The sequence below is a fragment of the Quercus lobata genome, chromosome 10, assembly GCF_001633185.2.
Source record: "Quercus lobata isolate SW786 chromosome 10, ValleyOak3.0 Primary Assembly, whole genome shotgun sequence".
Lineage (NCBI taxonomy): Eukaryota > Viridiplantae > Streptophyta > Magnoliopsida > Fagales > Fagaceae > Quercus > Quercus lobata.
This window is the reverse complement of record NC_044913.1, coordinates 12,740,851-12,752,768: the sequence shown is the minus strand read 5'-3', so window position 1 is coordinate 12,752,768 and position 11,918 is coordinate 12,740,851. Positions and strand designations below refer to the sequence as shown.

Below are 11,918 nucleotides of genomic sequence, written 5' to 3'. Positions count from 1 at the left end.
CCATCCTAGGTTTTCATCAAAGTCTCAAAGCCTAAACCAAAGCTTCTTTGTGCAACTTCTCTCTCTAAACCCACAAATCAAGACCACTACCACCACTGCCTGCAGTGGCTCCTAAGACCAAGCCATCTCTCTTCTCTAACTTCTCTTTATTTCTTTCTCTCGCAGTTTTCTCTCTCTAGCCAAACCGTAGCCTCCATAGCCAAAAACTCTCAATCTCTAACCTCTCAGAAGTCAAAACTAATCTAAAATCTAATCTCCACATCTCATTCTCTCTCTCTCTCTCTCTCTCTCTCTCTAAAAATTAATCCATAGATTTCTCTAATTTGGGTTTCTCTGTCAAGCTTGCGTACTTTCTTTCCTCTTCCCCATGGATGGCAATAATGGCTGTAGATTTACAAACGACGAACGACGGCAAAACCATAAACTCAGGCGATGCACTCTTTGTATCAGAATGTGGTGGATTTTTTTTCTTTGGTTTAAATGAAATGCATGTGTGTGTTGTGTTCCTTTAGTCGCTTAACAGACAGACTAACAGATGGCTCTATTAGGTAGGCTTGTATGGTTGAAGGAGCAAATGGGTCAAAATAAAAGTTTAGGGTGTTCTGGCCTTTGCCTCAAAGTTTAGGGGTTCTCTTGACATTTTTTCCCTAAAAGGTAAAAGCAATTATTTTTTCTCTAATCTCTGGTCAATATAAAAGTTTGAAGATGGTAAGGACTTGTTTAGTAAGAGATTTTTTAGTAACGGTTTTCTAAATTTTATAGAAATACATATAAATAAAAAAGTGTATAAAAATACGTCTTTAAACAAATTTTTAATGTTTAAAACACCGATATGGAAGGGACCTAACCCGTCAAAATCTGAATATCAAATTCAAAATTTAGAAGGGAATTCGGCGGGTTAGTAAAAACTTTCAGTCTCAAAATTCAAAACTTAAGGGCCCGTTTGATAATGTTGTTCTAGTAACATTATTTGTATTTTGTGAAAATACATATGAGTGAAAAAGTGTGTAAAAATATGTGTAATGTTGTTTAAAAACTGAAAACATATATATAAACACATGTACCAAACAATCCCCAAAGCTTTCAAATTATATTTTTCATTGTGCCTCAAAACTCCAAGAACTTACTCTCTGTCCCCAGTCCACCTCTCCTCCTTCAGTTCTCAGATTGCACGCTTCAGGCCCAAGCTCGATGAGATCTACAAGGTCAGCAAGCTAAGAATTTCCCCTCTCACTCTTGTGCAACAAAAGGGCCTGCGCTTGGTTGAGATTCGATCTACTTGAAGTGTGTGTCCCATCTCCTTATTCTCTTTGGATTTGTTCTTATGGTTGTTTGGTTCACTTGGCTCACTGTTAATCTATCACTATTTTTTTTTTCAATGAGAAATCATTTAATTGAATGCTTTTGATGGTAATATAATTTATATTCACGGGGAATAATAGATAAGTACAAAGATGGCTTCTAGGTTTGCTTCGAAATGGTCCAAAGGTATGTGATTCTACTTCTACTGCTTACTTAAAGCTTCAATTTTTTGCCCATAAGTTGCTTATATTGTGCCTTTTGGTGCTTTGGTTTGTTTTAACATTGATTTTAGTCATGCAGTTCATATGGGTTTATTGATATGATATATGTGAGTGAAATGCTTCTTCACAAGTTGTTAAGCCCTTCTTTTTCCTGGTAGTAGTTCTTGATTTAATGTTTGGGACGAAGAACTAAGAGCTTGTTGTTAAAGTATTATTTGTGTGAATTTACATTTAGAATTGTTTCAGTGGTAAAGACATTAGTACATTACATTAGGCTGACACATTTTTTCAGATAAATGTAAAGTTTTAATGAACTTTGTCTGAACTTGGTGTGTAAATGAGCTTGAGCTTGGAAATGGGTGTTGAGTCTTGATGTTGTTCAAATGTTTAGTAAGATTGAGAATGTGAGTATTGAGGCTCAAAACCAGGTTAAGTAGATCTTCAACAAATTAGCTTAAGTTCTAGTCTTTGTTTTATATTACTCACTGCAAATAAGAAAGTTGTCTTACTCATGATTGGTTTGCCTCATTCAAGATTGAGTTGAATAGATTCAGTGATTTAGCCAAAGCTAAATTTCATTCATGGGACTCAATTGTATGCTTTTGAAACTAATGCTTAATTGAATTGGCTTAAATGGAAGGAATTGGTATCCAAGCAACTTTGAAGTTGGTGAGAATTAGAGATAGATTTCTAAGTTATTATTACAACCTTCAGCAAGAATTCATAAGCTACTATTACTTGTCGGTCTCATATAGAGCTAGAAATCTGCCTTTGTGAGTACAAGAGTCTTGGTTCTTAATATGTTTTTTGCAGTGTGTAATCCAAGAACTTAATGACCTCCATTGGTAATTTAATTATCCCTACCCCAAAAATAAGGAAATTTAAAGAAAGCAAAGGTGAGGAATGAAGTATACACAAAACATCAGACCATTACCCACATCCTACCAATCAATTTTGTGCATTGCTCATGTTTGAATACATAGGAGAAATTAAAATGTATGCTTGTTAAATCTGAATTTCGAAACCATTAGATCTCTTGCAAGGTAGTTGGTTGGTTATACATTTTACTTGTCCAGAGACCAATAGCATTTTACTTTGCCTTGAAAGGAAGAACTATTTTAGCCATCTCCCTTAGAAGGCTATAAGGATGTTATAAAAATTGCCTAATTCCTACATTTTATTTGAAAGATTAAAAGAACCACTAATAATCTTTTACCTTATTGTAAAACAAGGCATATTATTTTAACGAAGGTTTAATCCATTTTGCCAATCAATATTTAAAGGTCCGCTGGTTTTATCTCCTCTGGATTTTGCCTCAGTTTGTTTGCAATTTTACAGTAAAAAAGGACTTTAATTCAAATGAGGTCCGTTCTCAAAGTTGTGGAACTTGGGGGCCAACAAAGGTGATGTGCATACAAGCTTTAAAGGGGAAAGGTGCAAGATTGGGAGACACAATAGTTGCAAACAAGATTTTTGTTAGTAAACACCTCTGTTGTTTCCATTCAAGGCTTGCATTAAGAGGATGATTTATCTTTTATGTCATCTTTTGCTTTGGGACCATATTCTGTGACTAACTTGAAAAAAGTGGGTGAAGAGATTGATTAAGGCCTTATTAAAGTTTCTATTATTTGGAAATCATGTTCATGGAACAACTTTGTTGTTTTTCTTTCCTGGTTTCTCCTGTAAACATGGAACACCATATGGCATGTAGTGCTTGGTTTCTCAAGGCATCATTATTTGAAGAGACAAATCTTACATGAAAAATTTTGTTTACCAACAAATGGTTTGAAACTCGGCTTCAAGGCACCGAAAAATAAACGAGTTAGGAGGGAAGAAATACTGTAATTTCAAACTCTGGAAAAGAAAAATGCATACACTGTATGTTTATTTATCTGTCAGGTAATATTTCATGGCATATCTTGAAATAATTATTGAACTCATTAAACAAAAAATTTCGAAGTTATTTTTTTGAGGGGGATAAATTTCGAAGTAAATGTCCTGTTTTTGTTATAATGTTTTGTTCGTGTAACTGAAATCCACCAACAAAATTGCTGGAAGGCAATTTTTTTTTTTTTTTTTGGTAATTTAGAGAGAATCTCTGAACCTATAAAATTTATTTTTCATTTTACTTTGCTTCTGGATCCCCCTCTTATAAGCTGTAAACCTTATACATGAGAATGTAGCATTCCGTCATGTAATTGTTTTTATTCATATATATCATTCTATGTTTTGTATTCTTTTGATGTGGTTTATTGTATAACTTGGTGATTTTGTTGATTTGCTTTCTAAATTTTTTCAGTCACAGTTTGGTCTTTTAATACTTATATGCGAAAAGACAGATTGGTTTTTTGATGAGTTAACTTGCATGTAACAATGTGCAGGATTTCTAAACAGAGTTTTGCTAGAAATGTTGATCATGATAATATTCATAACTGCCTTCTCATAATTGCTATATGCATTAATTCTGCATTTTTCTTAGGGTTGAGTTTTCTTGGGCCTCCAACCCATGCTTTAGTGTGTATGGTTCTCTTAGTGTTGTCTTGCAGGAAAAACGAATGGATGCACAAAGGAATATAGAAACAGTTTCAAAAGACAAATTTAGTGAGTGCTTAACTGCTTACATAGTTACATATACTATTCTCTAATAGATAATTTTGAATTAATTCTTTCTTTGATAATTGTTAGACTGCCAACTATTGTAAGGTTGGAGTGTGGAGTATGGTTTCTAGTAGGTATTAATTTCCTGAATATTTGGCTAATTTTGTTGGCCATTTCTGTCTTATTGTGGTCATTAGAGGCCTACTTGGCTTGTGAGCTACATAATGGGAATTTTCCCTCTTCTACTTCTCTTAAAACAGATAAAAAGAGGGAATTTTCCCTCCTGTTCCTTAATCCTCCTATCTCTGATTGAGGTGCAATTCAATACCTAGTCTTCAATACAATGTCAAGAGACTTTACCAACCAGTTAATTGTCACTTTCTCTCTTGATGATCTTTGATAAATTTTAATACTAGGCTTGATCTTTCAAATTGTATTATAAGATACATGGTGTAGCCAATTGTGGACTTCTTTTTTCCTTTTTTTTATCTATTCGATGGGGCATGTCCCAAAATTAGTAATATCAGCTTTTTTGTTTTTAATATTGCTTGGAAAGGATTCTTTTTTTTTTTTTCATGAAATGAAGTTATACCAAATTGTATATAGATTTCTTTCTTTTTGTTTGGAAGTTGTATATGATTTACACACCAGCAAACACAAACTCGCATACACCTTGACACAAAAAGCATCATCTCTAGGCTTACTAGAAAGGACATTTCTATGTTTACTGTTATGTGATGATGTTAGTCTATAGTGAAATTTACAGTTTTTTCCTGTATTCAAATTCCTGTTTAGACATTTGGGCCCTAAAATATTACAGGGAAAAATGGAAGGTTTTGTAATTCTTGTAAATGTCCAAAATTTTCCTTTTCATGAGGTGTTATTGTTGAAGAAATGCAAAACTTGAAGCCTATTAACAGTTGTGACTTTAACAAGTCTTATGGGAGGAAAGATAGTAGATTAATCTTATGTCTACCAAGTGTTGAGAGTTTCTTTGTCTGTGTTGGGATATATAAGGAGAAATGGGCATTAATGTAGATTCAAAGTTTTTTTTTGTGTTCAAACAATAACAGAGAAGAAAATATTTGTTATTATGGATCAGGGCAACAGTGGTGTAAACTTTGAGTTGTACTTTCATATCAACACCCTATTGTTGCATTTTTGGTGCAATTGTATGATGGCTTTTTTGACCCCAGCCCCCCTCCCCACCAAAAAGGAAAAAAAGATTTGTAGTTTTTGACACCATTTATAGTTTATTATTTATTTGTCTTAGAAACTAAAAGTTGCTATTCAGATTCAGATGTGCTATATCCTGTACAAATTCAATCCCTTTACAGCTTAAGAGACATGTTGCTTGTGACTTTTATTCCAAGTTGGACAGGTGGCATGTTAGGATTTCTTTCATTCCCCTTACCTGGAGAAAATGACAGTCAAATGCACAGGATTACTTCCCTAAAAAGAACCCCCCCCCACCCCCCCTTTTTTCTTTTTCTTTTTTTTTTCTCTGAAGATGAAAAAGTAATTGAACTTGGACCCAACTTCATCAATAATGAAGTCTCTGTATTTGATCCTTGCTTTCATTTGGATATTCCTTTCATTGATGTTATAAAAATTTACAAAGTTGAATAATTGGTATAAATGTTGTTATTGACTTAATGCTTTCTTAATATGAAGTTTATTAAATTGCTTTACAACTACAATTGATGAATCAGAAGAAACCTAATATTGTAAAGTGTAGTTTAGAACTTTTGATAAGTCATAACATACTGACAATACATGTCCGTTATTGCCACAGAATGAGCTTTTGGTAATGATACTGATAAATCTTAATTTCATAATGTTACCCTGTCAAGAGGAAGTCACCTCAATATCCACAAAGAAAACAAATCCTTCGAATCAAGGTGAAGGAGTCACGTCCACATACTCCATATTTGGCCCCTATTTTTTTAGGTTTTGCAATGAACCTCAAAGATCGTTACAAAATTATTTGTTTAGATGATTATGTGACTCTACATCTACTGCGAAGACTGACCTAGATTTGCTTTGATTCTCAATGACACCAAACTAGAACTTAAATTAGATGATTTACAAGGCTGAAAAAAATATGTATTGACTAACCTGCTCAGATGACAAGATTAAAAAGCATGGCCATTTTCTTATTGAATACTTGCAATTATTCTTATTAAACATCAGAAGATAAAATTACATATTGAAAGGGCTATGTGATGTACTCAGTCAAGCTTTTTCAAGTCTCTTTCCTGCCATTGAGTCATATTATTATCAAAAGCAGTTAATTTTGTTGATCAAGTGCCATCCAAAATCAAGCTTTCTTCCCCTCCTTTCACCAAATTCCCTAAAAATTCATCAATGTTCTTATCTGAGCTTCCATGTTGAGAAGCTCTAAATAAAAATCTATAGTTATATGTTTCATACTTATCCATTGTCCAAGATTATCCTGAATATATTGAGAAGCTCTAAATTATTTTGAAATTCCTAGGTCTTCTGATCTCATCTCATATCACAAATTAAAAAAAAGGAATTCACCTATCCGATCTTCTACCTTTTCCCTCTTAACATCATTTGTTTTCTCAATTTCCATGATTGTCTATCGGTTTTAATTTATTTCTGGCAGATTATATAATAATTCTATGTCCCTGATTTATTTAACCATGCTTATATAAATCAGTATTTACAAATTATTTTTCTTCCTGGCATCTATGCTTAACAATAGAAAATAGTGCCCAAAGCAAACAAACAAACAAAAAAAAACCAACATACCGTAGTGAGTAGTCTAGTTAAACATAAGGTGTTACAGAATACCCAGTCATTTTTATCCAAACAACTAAATTTTTCCACGATCACTACCAAATATGCAGAATTACTTGAAGGCTGAGCAAGAAAACTAGGCAAGTCAAAAAGGCCAAGTGAAGGTAATCCAGGCAACAACACAAGCTCAGTTCTTCGCTTCACTGGCAAAGTCAGGCGACCATGATCGATATGCCAGTACATGGAGCATACAGAAGCTGAGTTTGTCAAGAATACTACTGCTCCATTAATGCCAAATTTCTTGGCCACATCAAAAGCCCATGGAAGCAAAGAGTCATACACAACACAGTTTACTGGTGAGGCTGAGTCTTTGAACTTTGATATGAGCTCTGCTAAAGCTTTTGAACCAACTGATTTAAACGACTCTAAGTAGGCTTCTGTACTAGGAGCTTCCTTATATCCACCTTCATCATAGCCATCTGAGCTGCTCAACACCAACAGTGGTTGCATGGATGGACTTGACAGTGTAATGGGTCATGGTTAAAGTGGCCTTGAGCCCTTTGGAGGCCAAACGTTTGACAAACTGAGTGAGCACAACAACATGATGGGAATATGTACGAAATTCCCAGATCTATGAGATGTAAAAAATAAAGAAAAAAAAAATGCCAAAGAAAAAAAAATAATCACACACAAGATAGTATTTACGTGGTTTGGTAATTTGCCTACGTCCACGGAGTTGCATGGATTTCACTATTTTTAAGGAAAAATACAGAGTGCAGCTATACAATTTTCTCTCTCAAAAACAACATAAAACCCTAAACTCCAAAACAAAAATTTTTATATTCTATGCACAGGAATCACAATGGACTACAAAAAGGGGTCAAAAATTATTTCGAGTTGGGTCACAATCTGAATCAAAAACAAATAGACTCAACAAAGCCCAACAAATCTCCCACTTGGAGACTAGTTCAATCACCAACATCAACCGCAATCCTCCAAAGACATCTCTCATCACTGCAACTCATTCTCCTGTCCTCAAGCTAGAAGACCAACTGAAGTTGTCTCATTCATTAATGACACTCTTAGTCAACATGTCTATCGGGTTCTTAGATTCACAAATCTTTTCAAGTACTACCAGTTTATCTTCAACAAGGTAACAGATAAAATGGTATCTCATCTATATATGCTTTGACTTTGAATGAAAAGTCGAATTTTAGCAAGAAAAATTGTACTCTGATCATCACTGTGTAGAATGCCCAACTTCTGCTTCTTACCCAATTCATCCAAGAAGCTATGTAGCCAAATCATCTCATTTCCAGCTTCAGTCGCTACAACATACTCAACTTCTGTATTAGACAAAACAACAATCATATGTAGATTTGAAACCCAAGATATAGCTGTACCACCCAAAGTAAATACAATCCCAGTAGTACTCTTTCTACTATCAATATCACTTGCTTAATCAGAATCTACATAACCCTACAGTTTCAAACTTGCACTTGTGAAGCAAAGACATATATCTAATGAACCTCTCAGATATCTCAAAATCCACTTGACTACCTTCCAATGCTGCTTTCCTAGTCTACTCATGTATCTACTCACAACTCCCACTACATGTGCAATGTTTAGCCTTGTACACACCACAACATACATCAAGCCGCCAATAGCTGAGGCATAGGGTACGTTACTCATATGGTCCCTTTCTTCTTTTGGCTTCGGTGACTATTCTTTACTTAGTCCGAAATGACTACCCAAGGGTGTACTCTGGTTTAACTTCATTCATGTTGAACCTGCTGAGAATCTTCTTCACATACTCTGTCTGTGAAAGTTTCAATGTACCATTAGCCTTGCCTCTAATGATTCTCATACTAATGATTTGTTTTTAGCTCCCAAATCCTTCATTGTAAACTGTTTTGACAATTGCTTCTTCAGATTATTAATCTCTTCAGTGCTACACCCTACAATGAGCATATCATCCACATACAACAGTAAAATGATATAAGAATTGTCAAAGAACTTAACATAACAATAGTGATCAACTTCACATCTCTTGAACCTAGTTCTATTCATAAAACTATCAAATTTCTTGTACCACTGTCTTGGAGCTTGCTTTAGGCCATACAAGCTCTTTCTTAGTTTGCAAACTAGACTCTCTTGTCCCTAAACAATAAACCCTTTTGGCTGACTCATGTAAATGTCTTCCTCCAAGTCACCATGAAGGAATGTTGTCATCACATCTAACTGCTCAAGATGTAGATTCTCTGTAGTCATCATTCCTAGTACCAGTCTAATTCTAGACATCTTCACAACTAGAGAAAATATTTCTAAGTAGTCAATGCCCTTCTTTTGTCGGAACCCTATGACAACTAATCTGGCTTTGTAGTATTTGCTACCATCATGCTCATTCTTTATTCTGTATACCCAATTGTTGCGCAAAACCTTCTTTCCTTCTGGCAATTCAGTCAGTGCACATGTCTGATTCCCTAACAAAGAATCCATCTCATCCTTCATGGCTAACTCCCACTTGCTTAAATTTTTATCTTGCAAGGCTTCATCATAACACTTTGACTCACCACTATTAGTTAACAGGAGATAATTTAAAGCAAGTGAATAACGCTATGGAGGTCTAGTGATCCTGGAAGATCTACAAACTTTAGCTACAGGTGTACTCTAATCTACCTGTGAATTTACATTCTCCTTTTCTTCTTCACCCCTTTTCTAGGCAGTATTTTCAGTCAATTCATCTAAGTTGATAATCTCAAATTTCTTTTGATCTATTTTTGTAACATCTGGCACTACAGTTGATTTGTCCTTGTACATAACCTATTCATTAAATATCACATTTCTGCTTCTGATGATTTTTCGGTTTTGTTCATCCCAAAACCGATAGCCAAATTTCTCATCACCATGGCCAATAAAAAAATATATTTTAGACTTTGCATCAAGTTTACTACGAGCATCAGAATCAATATGAATATAAAAAACACAACCAAAAACTTTTAAATGGGAAAACATTACCTCTTTACCACTCCAAACCTCTTTAGGAATTCTGAACTCTATGGAAACTGATGGTCCTCAATTTATCAGGTAAGCTATAGTACTAACAACATCAGCCCATAAAGTTTTTGGTAATCCAACATGCAACCTTATACTCGTAGCACGCTCATTGAGAGATCTATTCATGCACTCAGCCACACCATTCTGTTGTGGTGTCCCAGGAATGGTCTTCTCCATCCTAATTCCATGTGCAGTACAATACTCATTGAACCCTACATCTATGTATTCTCCTCCATGGTCTGACCTCAAACATTTTACTTTCAAATATGTTTCTATCTCAACTATGGCCTTCCACTTCTTAAAAGTCTCAAATACATTAGATTTATTTTTCAGAAAATAAACCTATATTTTTCTGCTTGAGTCTTTAATGAAAGTGATGTAATACCTTGAACCTCCAAGGGATGCAACCGAAGAAGGCCCCCACAAATCAGTGTGTACTAACTCCAATTTTCCAGCCTTCGATGTCCAGTCAGTTTTCAAGAAGCTCATCCTTTTTTGCTTTCCTAAGATACAACTTTCACACATATCAAAATTAGTAGACTTCAATTCTGGCAATTTCCCTTTTGACAATAGCATCTTCATCCATTTCTCACTCATGTGACCAAGTCTACAGGGCCATAAACTTGCACTGGTCTGCTTCAGCAACTGCAATTGTGTCTCTTGGACTTGAAATCATATATAGAGTACCAGTTTTCTTTCTACAAGTCAATACTATGGCTTTCTTTATAACCTTCCACGTACTACCAACAAATAGTATTGCATGCCCTTCATCATCAAGTTGTCCAACAAAAATCAAATTCCTTTTCAGGTCAAGAATATGTCGAACCTTTTGCAATAACTAGAGAGACCCATTGGGCAGTATAATCTGGACATCTCCCATACCCACAACATCCAAGGCTTTTCCATCAGCCAAATACACCTTACCAAAATCACCTCTAACATAGTTCTATATGATTTCTTAGTGTGAAGTGGTACGAAACAAAGATCCTGAGTCCAAAACCCAATTATCAAGTGGACTATCTACAGTAAGAAGTAGTGCATCCTATACCTCATCTGTTATAGCATTAGCAGAATCATCATCATTCTACTTCTTAGGGCTTTTGTAGTGCCTCTTAAAGTGGCCAGCTTTTCCACAGTTCCAACATTGTACTTGTTAGCTAGATCTAGATTTACTTCTGTTCTGATTGCAATTTCTAGATTTTGAATAACCTCGATTTGAATTTCTGTCATTATCTCTACCTCTTGTCTCAAGATTTAGGGCAAAACCAGATCTTGAGGTTTCACCTGCATCTCTTCTGTGAATCTTCTCTACCAGAACTAGATCTCTTATATCATTGTACTTCAGCTTTTCTTTTCCAGTAGAATTGCTTACTGTCATTCTCATAGCCCCCCAACTGTTTGGCAATGAAGCCAAAACGATCAATGCCACAAATCTCATCATCAAAATCATTTTCTACAAAAGATACCTGATTTGTGATGGTGTTAAATTCATTCAGATGTTGTGCTACTGATGCATTCTCTGCCATATTCAAATTGAATAGTTTCTTTATTAGATACACCGGTTATTTGCTGATGGCTTTTCATACATACCAAACAAAGCCTTCATTAGATCTACTGTGATCTTCTCCTTTACAATATTATGTGCAACAAACCTTGACAATGTTAATCTGATAACTCCCAGTACCTTCTGTCAAGAAGAGTCCATTCATCATCTTTCATAGTTGCAGGTTTCTCCCCCAAAAGCGGTAGATGCAACTTCTTTCCATGGAGGTAGTCCTCGATTTGCATCCTCTAGAATCCAAAGTTTGTGCCATTGAATTTTTCAATTCCAGATGCCTTTCCTGTTTCCTTTGCCATTGCTCCCACTCAAACCTAAACCTAGGCTCTAAAACCAATTGATGGGAATATATACAAAATTCCCAGATCTATGAGATGCAAAAAATAGAGAAAAAATATATGCTAAAGAAAAAAAAA

General features: G+C 34.9%; 1 protein-coding gene across 1 annotated transcript; it reads right to left on the bottom strand.

Annotated features, from left to right (window-relative positions):
* Positions 1-6,352: 6,352 nt before the first annotated feature.
* On the bottom strand, positions 6,353-7,397 carry LOC115964353 (flavonol 7-O-beta-glucosyltransferase UGT74F1-like). The gene is made up of 2 exons (XM_031083687.1): positions 6,900-7,397; positions 6,353-6,379 (listed from the first exon to the last, which is right to left on the bottom strand). Exons 1-2 carry the CDS (start codon positions 7,395-7,397, stop codon positions 6,353-6,355), a joined length of 525 nt encoding a protein of 174 aa, XP_030939547.1.
* Between the last annotated feature and the right edge of the window lie 4,521 nt (positions 7,398-11,918).